The sequence below is a fragment of the Lathamus discolor genome, chromosome 4, assembly GCF_037157495.1.
Source record: "Lathamus discolor isolate bLatDis1 chromosome 4, bLatDis1.hap1, whole genome shotgun sequence".
In the NCBI taxonomy this organism is placed as follows: Eukaryota; Metazoa; Chordata; class Aves; order Psittaciformes; family Psittacidae; genus Lathamus; species Lathamus discolor.
The window spans coordinates 33,768,512-33,780,768 of record NC_088887.1 but is presented as its reverse complement, the minus strand read 5'-3'; the positions used below and the strand labels follow the sequence as shown (position 1 = coordinate 33,780,768).

The 12,257-nt window shown below is 45.2% G+C and overlaps 1 protein-coding gene across 4 annotated transcripts in view; it reads right to left on the bottom strand.

Moving 5' to 3' along the window:
- The window catches only part of SH3BGR (SH3 domain binding glutamate rich protein), a 52,928-nt gene that overhangs the window by 13,659 nt on the left and 27,012 nt on the right, over positions 1 to 12,257 (bottom strand). For 3 of the 4 annotated variants that reach the window (XM_065676975.1, XM_065676973.1, XM_065676972.1), the window contains exons 2-3: positions 7,426 to 7,611; positions 912 to 992 (exon numbers count right to left, since the gene is read on the bottom strand). In XM_065676975.1, coding sequence (XP_065533047.1) covers positions 912 to 992; positions 7,426 to 7,548 — 204 coding nt within the window. In that variant the 5' untranslated portion in view covers positions 7,549 to 7,611. Of the gene's footprint in view, positions 1 to 911; positions 993 to 7,425; positions 7,612 to 8,168; positions 8,351 to 12,257 lie in introns of those variants that run through there. The other variant, XM_065676974.1, reaches the window with a different exon arrangement.

Here is a 12,257-nt window from a genome sequence, read left to right as displayed (position 1 = left end):
GAGTTTAAATCACTTGGTCTCTATCACACAGAGACTCAAAGATATTCATAGCAACTGTGGCTCTCCCCTGGGTATCTCTTCATCTCTAGCTCTTAAAGCACTTAGTAAAGCCTCCTTTTTATCTCTACCTTTACAGAAGAGGAAAAACAGAGACATGTATAACAGCGTCTCACTCAGAGTTGCTACGCAGCTGGCAGCAGTTGGACCAGAAAGCAGATCTCATGCTCCAGGGCAGTTCTTCAGCCACGTCACAGCAATGCAGCAGAGTTCTGTCACTCTGGCTCATCGCTCTCGATTCATTTCTTTAGTTGAACCACCCACGTTAAAGATGGCAACATTTTATTATGATCTAACATGTTCTCAGGATAAGACAGCTGTAACAGTCTCAGTTATCAAACTTCTAATTAGACTTTATCTCCTCAAGGCAGAGAGAGCACACCCCATAGTGCCAGTCTGTGTGTACACATAGAGGATGGGCTGGGTCCACACCCCAGCCGCTCTGTTGGTGGCCCACACAAACCCTGTTTGTTCAAGGCTTGATGCAATCTGGGGGAAGTGAAGGTGTCTTGTAATTAATTCAACCTATAAAATGCACTAGGAAATTCTGCATAATTTAAAAGCTAAACATGATAGAATTCTCCTTTGTGTAAACAACATCTACCAAAAAAACAAAAAATCATCAGCTGGAGGCATGGTAACAAGTCTGCAGTGAAAGAAGGGAAGAGATAAGTATTTTCTAGTATTTACTGAACCAACCACTTCTTTTTTTCCCCTTAAGAACATCTTGCTGGACAAGCATCTAATATAATGCTTTGTCACTGCCCCTTATTTGACATGCTGAGTCACTGCCTCCCTTCATCTTTTATTAAAATCAAATAAATGCACCCCCCTGGAAGTACAGCAGCTCATACCTTTGTGCCTGGAGGAGGAGCAAGACCCAGGAATGAATAAATAATATTTTCTTCTTTAGCAGAGAAAAAGGATTCAAAATCCTAAAAAGGAATGAACAAACAGAGAATTGGTAACAAAAATCAAACAAAAAGCACAGGAGGAAGAGAATAGCCCAGGCAAATCTTTCTTATATTAATGAGAATGACTATGCATTTGTACATGCACCTGCATTATCTAAGCCTCAGGAAGAAAACTCAGATAAAGGGAGTTTCATACTGGCTGGCAAAATGAACAATGGGCAAATCTCTCCAGAGATTTACACTTTAATTATATCACATCTATGTCAGAATCAGATAAAATTAAGCATTTCATTTTAATGTGCCTCAGCTGTACACACCAAAGCAAAGCTATTACCATTTAAATGTTAAAATAAAACTTGCAGTGAGAAAGAACACAAAACAAGCCCTCAAGAGCCTGGACAGCTTTATGTCATATAAAAGGCAACTGTCAACATAAAAGCACAATTATAATGATAATGAGGAAACTTTATTTTAAAGAAAGTCACTCTGGTTAGAAAATGCAGTTAGTTTTCAGACAAACTTAGCAAAGGATTGTGTTGGTCCTTCTGACATATATGTACCAACCAAAATGTCTTGTCCACACATGAACTGAAGTTAAATAACGTTAAATGCTCTCTCTTCATATATATATATATATATGAGATATATATTATATATAACTGAATATTATAACTGAAATATGTAACTGAATACATTATATATATTAATATAACTGAAAAATCTTTAGGGATGGCTTTCATCCTACCACCTAGAACTTGGATGGTCTTTACAGTATTCACCTGTACAACTTTCCTATCAATTAAGGAAGCTCTCCTATCACTAGCTTGTTACTGACAAGTTCATGACTCGTATCACATGTGTGACCAGCAGGTCAAGGGAGGTGGGCCTCCCTCTGTACTCTGCTCTCATGAGACCCCACCTGCAGTACTGCATCCAGCTCTGGCGCTCCCAACACAAGAGGGAGGTGGAGCCATTGGAGCAAGCCCAGAGGAGACCATGAAGGTGATCAGAGAGCTGGAGCATCTCTGCTATGGAGACAGGCTGAGAGAGTTGGGCTTGTTCAGCCTCAAGAAGAGAAGGCTCTGGGAAGACCTCATAGCAGCCTGCCAGTGCTTGAAGGGCCAAAAAAAAGTCTGGAGAGGACTTTTTACAAGGACATGTAGTGCCAGGACAAAGGGGAATTGCATCAAGCAGAAAGAAGGTAGATTTAGGTTAGATATTAGGAAAATATTCTTCACTCTGAAGGTGGTGGATAGGGGGACTGGAGCAGGTTGTCCAGAGAACTTGTTCATGCGCCATCTCTGAAGTGTTCAAGACCAGGTTGTACAGGGCTTTCAGCAACCTTGTCTAATGGAAGGTGTCCCTGCCCACGGCAGGGGGGTTGGAAACAAATGATCTTTAAAGTCCCTTCCAACCCAAACCATTCTATGATTCTGTGATCTTACACAAGTAAAAATTAACATATACTTAAGATTTCAGCAGAAACTCTGGTCATAAATTACAGGCCCACAACCACACAGCAGCTCTGTGTAGTGCGGGGGACATGTCCGCTGGGTCCTAGGCAACTGCCTTGACCTCACCCCTTGCTCATTCTTCCACTCATCCAAAATAACTCCAAAAATAGAAGGCTGGAGTGATGGTTTAGAAGTCAGTGTAATGTCAGCAAGACTGGAAGCCATGACATTTCAGTCCAGTTTGGAAGAGGTAACATAGTTTAACAGACAGGATACATGACAGGCCATTTTGCTGATTTATCTAAGGGACAGGTCGGCTTTCACACACACCTGGCTATAGGAGGTGCGAACTGTCCGGTCTGGGAGACAGGGGCCCCAGGCACATTTTGCCCTGCCCAGGCAGACTGCCTGCTGGTGCTCCAGGCCATGCGCTTCTCAAATCAGCTCTTTGCTGTTTTCATGTTGCTCTGGGTTTCTCCTTCTTATCTAACCCAGGTCTGCCATCAGTATTTAAGAAAGACAGTGTCTCAAGTCTAACCCACAAACTTAGGAGCAATATAGCAAACAAAACCATGAAGATTTTATGCAATTCAAAGGGCTAAAATTTGACATGGGCTTTTGAGAAGCCATACAAAACACAGGAAGCTTGTGTCCTCCTGCATACCACACTCTCACAAAACAGCCTAAGCAAACTACAGCACAATATGTCAATAGCTGGGAAACAAAGACTGTAAAGAGGAAAGGCCATGAAGTGAACTTGGTATTTTATTTCACTGAATGACGAAAGACAACTGTTACCAAGCAGGCAGTAAGAAAAATGAGCAGTAACAATTTATTTCAAGTAAGCAATAAAACTGTATCTGTATGAGAAGACGTGAAGGGTCTAGGCAGAGGACAGTGGTGTCATTTGCCTTTCGAACTAGTCTTCAAAAAATATAGTGAAATGTATTTAAAAGAAAAAGAATGAGTTTTTCCTTATGATATGAGTGCATATGCACATATACACTCTACACTACCATCTTTTGTATAACCACTGTGGAAATGACAGTCAGCAGAACAGCAAAGCTAAGCATCAGTGGAAAGTTCTTACCCATATAAGTGGTACGACACCAGGTCACAGAACACAGAGAGGGCATGGAAACACCATCCTTAGAGCCTTTTGAAACTCAGATGGAAAAAGCCCCCAGCAACATAAGCTAACCTTAAAGCTATGCCTGCTTTAAGCAGCAGGCTGGACCACAGACCTCCGTAGGTCCCTATGATTTTCATATATTTTACTTTAGCAGGTATATGAAGCAAAAGTCTTACCTAATAATTCAGAGATTCTTTTAAAACTTATGTACATGGGTATTTTATATTCTGCAGATTGCAGTTTACAGAGAAAAGCAGAGACCACAGCTTGCAGAGAAAACCATTCCATTTCTTTCCTAATTTTCTAGGTTTTTTTGTTAAGCAAAAACAAAGACAAGAGCAACAGAGTGCTCAATATATTTAGAAAGTGACACAGATGCAGACGCCTGTCTAGACATGAGAAAAAAGCAGCTTAAGAAAAAAATCAAATAAGAACATAATTGCCAACAATGATGGCTCAGAATGGATACTTGAAATTTATGCTACAGCAAGGCATACAAATCTCTTTCTTCAAGTGGCAGTACCAAAGATCTGAAAGAAAAATAAGATTCAAGCTATTTTATAAGACAGTCTTAAGCTTCTCTGACCTCAAGGAAAAGTTGCTCACAGTTGGTGTATTTCCATGAATCTGTAAGAAACCTCCATTTGAAGTACAAATTAGGAAGTGAAGCAGCTATTCAGGGTTGGCCAAAAGATGCAGATACTATCATGTTACTGGCAGAAAAGCAGGTTAGCACAGCACTATGTTTACTTGCTCATTATGCCGGTCATATATCATATGTCATATATCAGCACAAAAAGGAAGCCTCACATGTCCCCGCTATCCCCACTTTCCTTACCCCCACCCCAAAATTTCACTGAACTGCAGAAAAGGTATTGGAGAAGATCTTAAAGGGCTTTTTCTCCAAAGCAAGAACCACTATGCTATTCCTGATAGGTGTTTCTGCAATCCATTGATAATCACCTTTAATGAGATAATGAGTCAATCCCCTAAAAACTACATTTGATTTTTTTCTGATGTCTGACTTAAACTTTCTTTGCTGAACTTTTTGTTCATTACATCTTGTCTCAATGCCTGTGAGGGTGGAGCAGAACATATTTTACAAAATCCCAGAACCACAGGGTAAGTCTCAGGTGGGAACAGGCTTCAGGAGACCATCTAGTTCAACTTCCCGCTCAAAGCGGGGTCTGAAAAAATACTTTATTCAGACCAATAATTAATTCCTTTTCAGCCCTTAAAATATTTGAAGATTGTCATGACTTTCTCCTAATTCCTCTTTCTCAAAGTGAGGATGGAAATCTTTTCTTGGGAATTTTCATCTCACAAGGCCAGTGGTCCCTGGCCAGCATGCACATGTTTGAATGGGAACCAAACATACAGGAAAATTGATTGGAAGGGAAGTGAAGGAAAACAGTGATCTCTGAAAGGAGAATAAGCAGAAATGAAACGTAGTAAGTTTGACCTGAAAACAGAGGACTACCTGGGAATGAAGAAATTAAAAAATCAGTAGGAAGGAGAACTATGGACTACAGTGGACTAGAGCTGTTCAAACTAAAGATTTTGGCATCAACTGGCTGCATATGCCCAGGCTACAAATTAAAAGGTTTCTAGATGTCACAAGACAGAGTGTGGCATCTAGTGTGGCTTTGAAGACTGTAACTAACAAGAGAAACGTATTTTAAAGGGACCTTCATGAATTCGGGATACTGGACTGGTATCCCTGACTCAGACAGGCCTTTGCAATTCTCAACCCTATTTTTAATAAAGTGGCTGAGGACAAAGGATGTGAGGCACAGGGGAAGAGTTAAGATAAATCATTTAAACATTAAACAGCATAAAACAATTCTGGATTTCTGTTGGACATGCAAAGGTTATGAAGAGGAGCAGAATGCAAGTCCCAGCTTTATACTGTAGACATGTTGCAGAAGGCATAGTGTCAGTTTGAGGAATTTTGCACCAATCTGCCAGCCCCTCTCCATGTTCTCAATCAGCCCACATAATACCACTTCACACTGTGCAGCTCCCTTAAGGCACTTTTCCCTGAGGAGAAGGATGAGGCTCATGTACTGATATGGATCTCCTTACCTTATTTATTTATTTGGAAATAATGATGCTATAAATTGATCTTTATGTTATGTGCTCACTGGGATCATTAGCTTTGAGCTTTGAAAGCCATGTACATGGGAATTCTGGAGACTTCTAGACTAACTATAAATTTGATTTAGTTTTTAAATCAATAGCTGCAACTGCTTTCTGGATCCCTTTCCACATGGAGGTGTCTTTGCAAAGGACTCTTAAGCTTAAATTGATTTAAACATGTAGATTAGTTGGCATCCTGAACTAGCTTCATACAGGGAAAAAAAACTGTATATTTATAATTTACTGGCAAGACTGACCACCTGCAACACTTTGTAAGGCAATTATTCTTTAATTCACTATGTAACATCTCCAGGGCATACCAGAAATATTTATTGCAACATTGGCTGTCGCAAAATCCACAGAAAGATGTATCAAATTATATTTGTTATTGATGTAGATTGGCTATTAAAATGCACATGAACTCTAACCTACGAAGTTCTCTTTTAAGATTCCTATGAGAAAATGAGGAAACGGTTGCACTCCATTATTCATACTATCAAATTCTGCTCTGAGAGCACTGAAGTTAATTCTGAAAACTCAGTGGCATGTAAATCCCTTCTCTCTCAAAACAACCTTTGCAGTAGTTCACACTGGATTTGTGGAGTAACTTAAAACTGGGCTCACTATGTGATCTGCGTTTCAGAGTACTTTGCAAGTTCATTTCAGCAATCATATCAGAGTACTCTCCCGGCTGTGTATTTCCATCCAGACTATGAGAAAAAAACTGTCTCAGATATCTCTCTTGATTCACGATCGTAATATTCATGCTGGTACAGTATCATCTATCACTGCTTTGAACAAACTCAAGAGAAGTAACCTTTTACAAGCATATATGAAAATATAAAAGCATCTGATGAGCATTACAGTGTCTGTTACAAAGGGCTGGATGTTGAATAATCAATATAATTTCAATAATTCAAACATGCTAGAACTATTCCAGTCAACTATAATTCCTATTTATTTATATAATATAATGGAAAAGAAAGATTCCTGTTCACAGCTCCTGGTATATCAGATATCTACTTGACTTTCTAGCAGCCGAGATGAGTCTGTGCCAAACAAACAATATAAACACTCCCCATGTAAAATTAAAGTTCAAGAAGCAAAAAATTAACCTAAAGCTGGAGACAGCAGATCAGCTTTGCTATATATCCCACTAGTCTTGAGTAGCTTGGTATTCTCAAATCAGATTATGGAGCATTTACTACTGGAAGAGCAGCTGCACTGTCCTCATAGTCTACATTTGGTTATCCTGACATAACTGTGTGAAGAAGCCATAGCCTCACCTAGGCAGTATTGCCTTTGGTCTTAGGAGTGAGAGTTCAGGCAGAGAGCCAATAGCAGGACAACTGTGAGTAAGCTATCCAGCAGGAGGCAGGAGAATGTGAGAGAAAAATACAGAGCTCCTCATAGATAGCAAACTCCATGCCTTGCAGTGAGCTCTGTCCCCTGCATAGGGTCTGGGTCTCCAGGGGATAATCCATACACTCTGTTAAGCAGAGTTTCACTAGTCAGTTTACCCTCCATGTATATTTTTCTCTTCAAAAGGAATAATCTTTTATTTCATTGCTTTTCTGTTCCTAAAAACTGCTTTTGAATAATTATTCTCTCAAAGTGAATCTCAAATTGCCTTAAGGAGTTTGTTTGACACTTCCTACTAATCGAAAAGAGCAACTTTCTGTGAAAGAAGACTTTCTGAAGGTATTTAAATTTCCAAACAGCTTCTTACCCCACAGTACCGCTCCTCATTGAAGATCTGTGGAGGGAGGGGAATTCCATTTTGAGGCTTTTTTTCGCCAGGGACATTCTCTCTCATCCATTTCCTGTTGTCTTCATCACCTGCTATGTCCATTTGCTGAAAATCAATCTTGTTGGCTTCTAAAAAGCCCACTACTTCTTGTTGTTTCTTTTTGATCTGGTTAGGAAAGAGGAAAACCAGAATTCCTTCTTTAAAAAGAAGATGGGTTTTTTTCTAAAAGAAACTGCTGTTAGAAGAAGAACTAATGCAAATATGTCAAGTTGGATCCACTACTCCAGTAGCCCCCAAACTTTTTGAAGCCGATATTCAACACTGCTGCTCAGCACACAGAGCACTGCTATTTTGCTATTACTTCCTCCTCTCCCGCCACACCGGTTTCTCTCTTTCCTCCCTGGAAGCAGTGATATTTCCATTTAAGAAATGAGGCTCAGCAGGAAGCCTCCTACTCTGTTCCCAGATCTGTGAGTGTGGCGTACAGATACCTAAAATAATCCTGCCTGAAGTCAGTACAGGCCTGAGAATGTACATATTCTCCTCAATATGTAACACTCTCATTTTTCCTACTCATTACGTATGACATTTAGCTTTCTGTGAGCCATATACTTCTCTTTGTACCTGTTCTTTAACAGTAGGCGTAATTACGTATGAGTGAAAGCTCAATGAAAACCCAGCACTGCTTAACTCCTGCGCTAAGCATCAAGCTTATAACCTACCCTTTTACCCTGAAGACATACTACTACGCATCTCTCCTAAAGGGATGCTACTCCTAAGCAACGTTTAAAGCATTTCCCATCTTGTATCCGTATACACTCATTTCCCGAGGTGAGCGGCTCCAGAGAGGAGCCTTCAGCACCGCAGCGAGGGGAAACCCCGCGTCCCGGAGCCTCAGCTCGGAGCCGCGAGCCCCCGAGGCCGTGCCCAGCAGCCGCAGCCCCGCCGCGGCGAGCAGGGGGCGGAGCCAGGAGGGACGGCCCCGCCCCAGGGAGCGCGGGCGCAGTGCGTGGCGCGGCGGTTGGGGTCGGTTGCGAGGGCGGGCAGCGGGCGGGATGGGGAGCGCTGGCCTTGGGGCCAGGGCCCGCTCCGGGAGCTCTGCCCCGGCTGCCCCGGCGGAGGCAGCGTCGGCCCCAGGCAGAGCCGATGGGAGGGGAGGCTGCAGCGCGGAGCTCGGGGGCAGAGAGCGCCTGCACCGGGGTCGTGAGGGGAGGGCGCGCCACGGGCAGGGCTGCGCTCGGTGCCCTGGGGGAGGCCCTCCTGCAGCAGGGGCTGAGCCGCGGGGCGCTGTCAGTGGCTGGAAGGTGTCGGGGAAGCTGGGAAGGAGCTGGGCTGCCTGCTCCGGGCCCGAGCTGTGCAGGGGCCCCAGGCGTCCATCACAGCGCATACAGAAAAGGAGGAGGGCAGTAACCCAGGGAGCGGGGAGCTAGTAACAAACAAAGGAGGAAGAGGGGATTGTCCTGCTGTAATCAGTGCTGGTGCAGGCTCACCTGGAGCACTGGGTGCAGTGCTAGGTGCCACCATTTAAGAACATGAAGGTCCCTGAATGCATCCAGGAGGGCAACAAAGCTGGTGACAGGGCTGGAAGGCGGGTCCTGTGAGCAGCTGCTGAGGACACCGCGATTGTCTGGTTCGGAGAAAAGGAGGCTGAGGGGAGGCCTCATTGCTCTCTACAGCTCTTCCCAAAGAGGAGAAATGGAGAGGGAGGTGCTGGTCTCTTCTCCCTGGGATCCATTGGTAGGACATGTGGGAATGGTTCAGAGCTGTGCCCGGAGAGGTTTAATGTAGACATTAGGAAGTCAAGGGGTTTTCAGCACCAAAACCCCATTCAAAGACACAAATCAGAAAGGTTATGGATGGAAAGAGTATTTCATTTATTTATAAATAAAGTTATTTATCTTATTTTAGTTAATTTTAGTCTAGTTTAGATCATATTTTCTTTTTCTAAATCGCTCAGAGCTGATGCTCACAAGCATTAACACGATGCACACGCGCAGCCAGCAGCAGGCTGCCGCATCCCTTGCAGCCTGACAAAGGAAAGCCGGGGCAGGAGCGGTGCTGTGGTGGTGCAAGAGGAGCGCAAGAACCCGGCCAGAAAGGGCCAGGGAAGACCTGACTGGGGTGGTGCTCAGTGCTACAGAGGACAGCAGCAAGTCCCGGGGCCACGCTGGGGCCACCCTGGGAGTCCCGGGGCCACGTTGGGGCCACCCTGGGAGTGCTGAACGCTGCCTCCCCCCGGATGCGGGGCACGAGGGCCACCTGCGTGGAGCACGAGCAGCTGCCTTTGGGCCACAATGGCCCAAAGGAGCCCCATGAAGGGGCTGTGCTCGGCTGCGGAGGAGGCAAAAAAACCCGGGGACACTTGCTAGTCCACCCTGGGGGCAAAAAAGCCTTCCCCCCCCAGCTGCAGGACACGAGGGGCCACCTTCGTGGTGCATGAGCACCAGGCGATAACCCGGAGCACCAGGACCAGAGGAGCCCTGACAAGTGGTCATGCTCAGTGCTCAGAGGAAGGCAAAAAACCCCCGGGGACCGGTGCCAATCTGCCCCGGGGGAAAATTCCTTCCTGACCCCAGCACTGGCGATCGGCTACTCCCTGAGCATGTGAGCAAGACCTGCTCCTGGTCCACGGGCTGGTTATGCCTCTAAGGGGACACTGGCTCTGCCTTTTCTGCCTCCACCTGGAGCCATCTGAGGGGCTCCCAAGAACAGCAAAATGCCGCTGGCCTGATCAACCCTGGGGGCAAGAATCCTTCCTGTGCCTGGCAGTTGGAGCTCCAAAGCAGTTGGCCATCTGTGGATCCTATTTCTTATGGCTACTGCCACTGTCTCCCCAGAAGAAGATGAGGGCAGCAAGCTCCCCAAAGACTGAAGCAGGATTTCCATCCATCAGATGAGCTGTGAGCATGGCCCCTCCAGGAGCTGGAACTGCAGCAGAGAACCTCCCACAGCTTCGGGCAGTCTTCCCCCCTCTGCCCCTCCAAGTAATTCCACCGGTGCCTCAAGGACTTCCTCTTGGGTGCCTTCAGGCTGCCAGCTCTGTCCTGGTGGCAGCGCTGGGCACTCTGGCAGTGGGACTCGGGAGGACGCTGCCTTATACTGCCCCAGAGCATTGTGATGCTGTGTTGGTGGGTAGTGGCACTATGACACGGTGGTGACGGGGCCCCCACAGCCCTGCCCACTGCAGCCCTGCTGCCGCTGCCCTTTTGCCCAGCATCCCTTGCAGAAAGGCCTTTGGGGAGCTGGCCTGAGGTAGTGCCTGTGCCCAGGAGGCCCATGGGGATTTCCCTGCCCATGGCAGCCAAACACTGGGCACTGCTGCGGGGTATCTGTGTACATTAATCTCTTATATTCAGATGTGTCAATAAAAGCTTTTATACCCTGCACAGTTGTTGGACTGCGGCGATCCCAGAGGTGAAAGAAAGGGGTTTTGGTTCCCTCTACATGAACTTTGCAGAAAAGTGGAGAGCATGCAGGATTTTCTCACCATTCCATACCAATACACCAAGTGGTATTTGCTACTGTGCTGCTTATGGTGAGGTCTTCTTCTTGGAAAGAAGAATTGAAGAAATCTCTTCTGTGTTTGTTACACAGGATGTTTAGATACTTGCTTGTGTTTATTAATATTCATGTGTCTAATTTGGGGGTTTATCTCTTGTATTACTACTTGAATGCAACACTTCACTGATAGTTCAATGAAGTGTTTTGATCCCAGTTTGGTTTAAACCATGTGGACTGAGCAGCTTTTCCCTACAACACTCAGGAAAAACAAGTAACTGACCCAATTGTGTAGAACAGTTTTAAAACCCTCAGCTAAGTATCACATAAGAGTACTGTATAGAGGGCAGAGATTTAGAGATTGTCAACAAATCCCCCCAGCACATTTGTTAGAATCCCTGAAATGCAGAATGACCACTGTCTCTCTCCTACAGGCTTACTTCTTGAGTGGTCTGTCAGGGCGGAAAGTCACCAAGTTTGTTATCGGAGATGCTGGTGTAGGCTGCAGAAGACAGCCCCAGCTGGGTTCCTATCTGAAATGAGGAAACTTCTGTGTCTGCCTGAGCAAACTGTTCTTTTAGGCAATACACCCATGTTTTTCACACACAGTAGTATAAAATGCTACTGCCTCTGCCCAGTTCTGGTAGAAAGTGAGCTTAATCACCTCCTGGAAACACACCAGACACCCAGACAGAACCCATGAGAGGGGAGGCTACAGCACAGACCTTGGAGTGTAGAAAGTGCCTCCACTTGTGTCTTGAGGCAGGGGTGCGCAATGGGAAAGGCTGCACTCGGTGTGCTCTGGTGGAGGTCCTCCTGCAGCAGGGGCTGAGCTGCGGGACACTGTCAGTAGGCTAAAAGATTCTAAGGCACAGTTAGAATTAAATCTGGCAAGGGATGTGAAAGATAACAGGAAGGGCTTCTATAGGTATGAAGTAACAAAAGACAGATGAGGGGTAATGTGAGCCCTCTCCAGGAGTTAACAGGAGAACTGGTTACCCTGGATTTGGAGGAGGCTGAGGTTCTCAATGGCTCCTTTGCCTCACTGTTCACTGGCAAATGCTCTGACCACAATGTCCAAGTCTTGGAAGGCAGACTGTGAGAATGAAGACCCTAGGCCCACTGTAGGAGACCATCAGGTTCAAGATCATCTTAACCTGAATGTGCACAGGTCCATGGGACCTGATGAAATCCATCCGCGGGTCCTGAAGGAGCTGGCGAATGAAGTTGCTAAGCCACTGGCCATCATTTGAAAAATCATGGCAGTCAGGTGAAGTTCCCGATGACCGGAAGAAGGGAAATATAACCCCCAT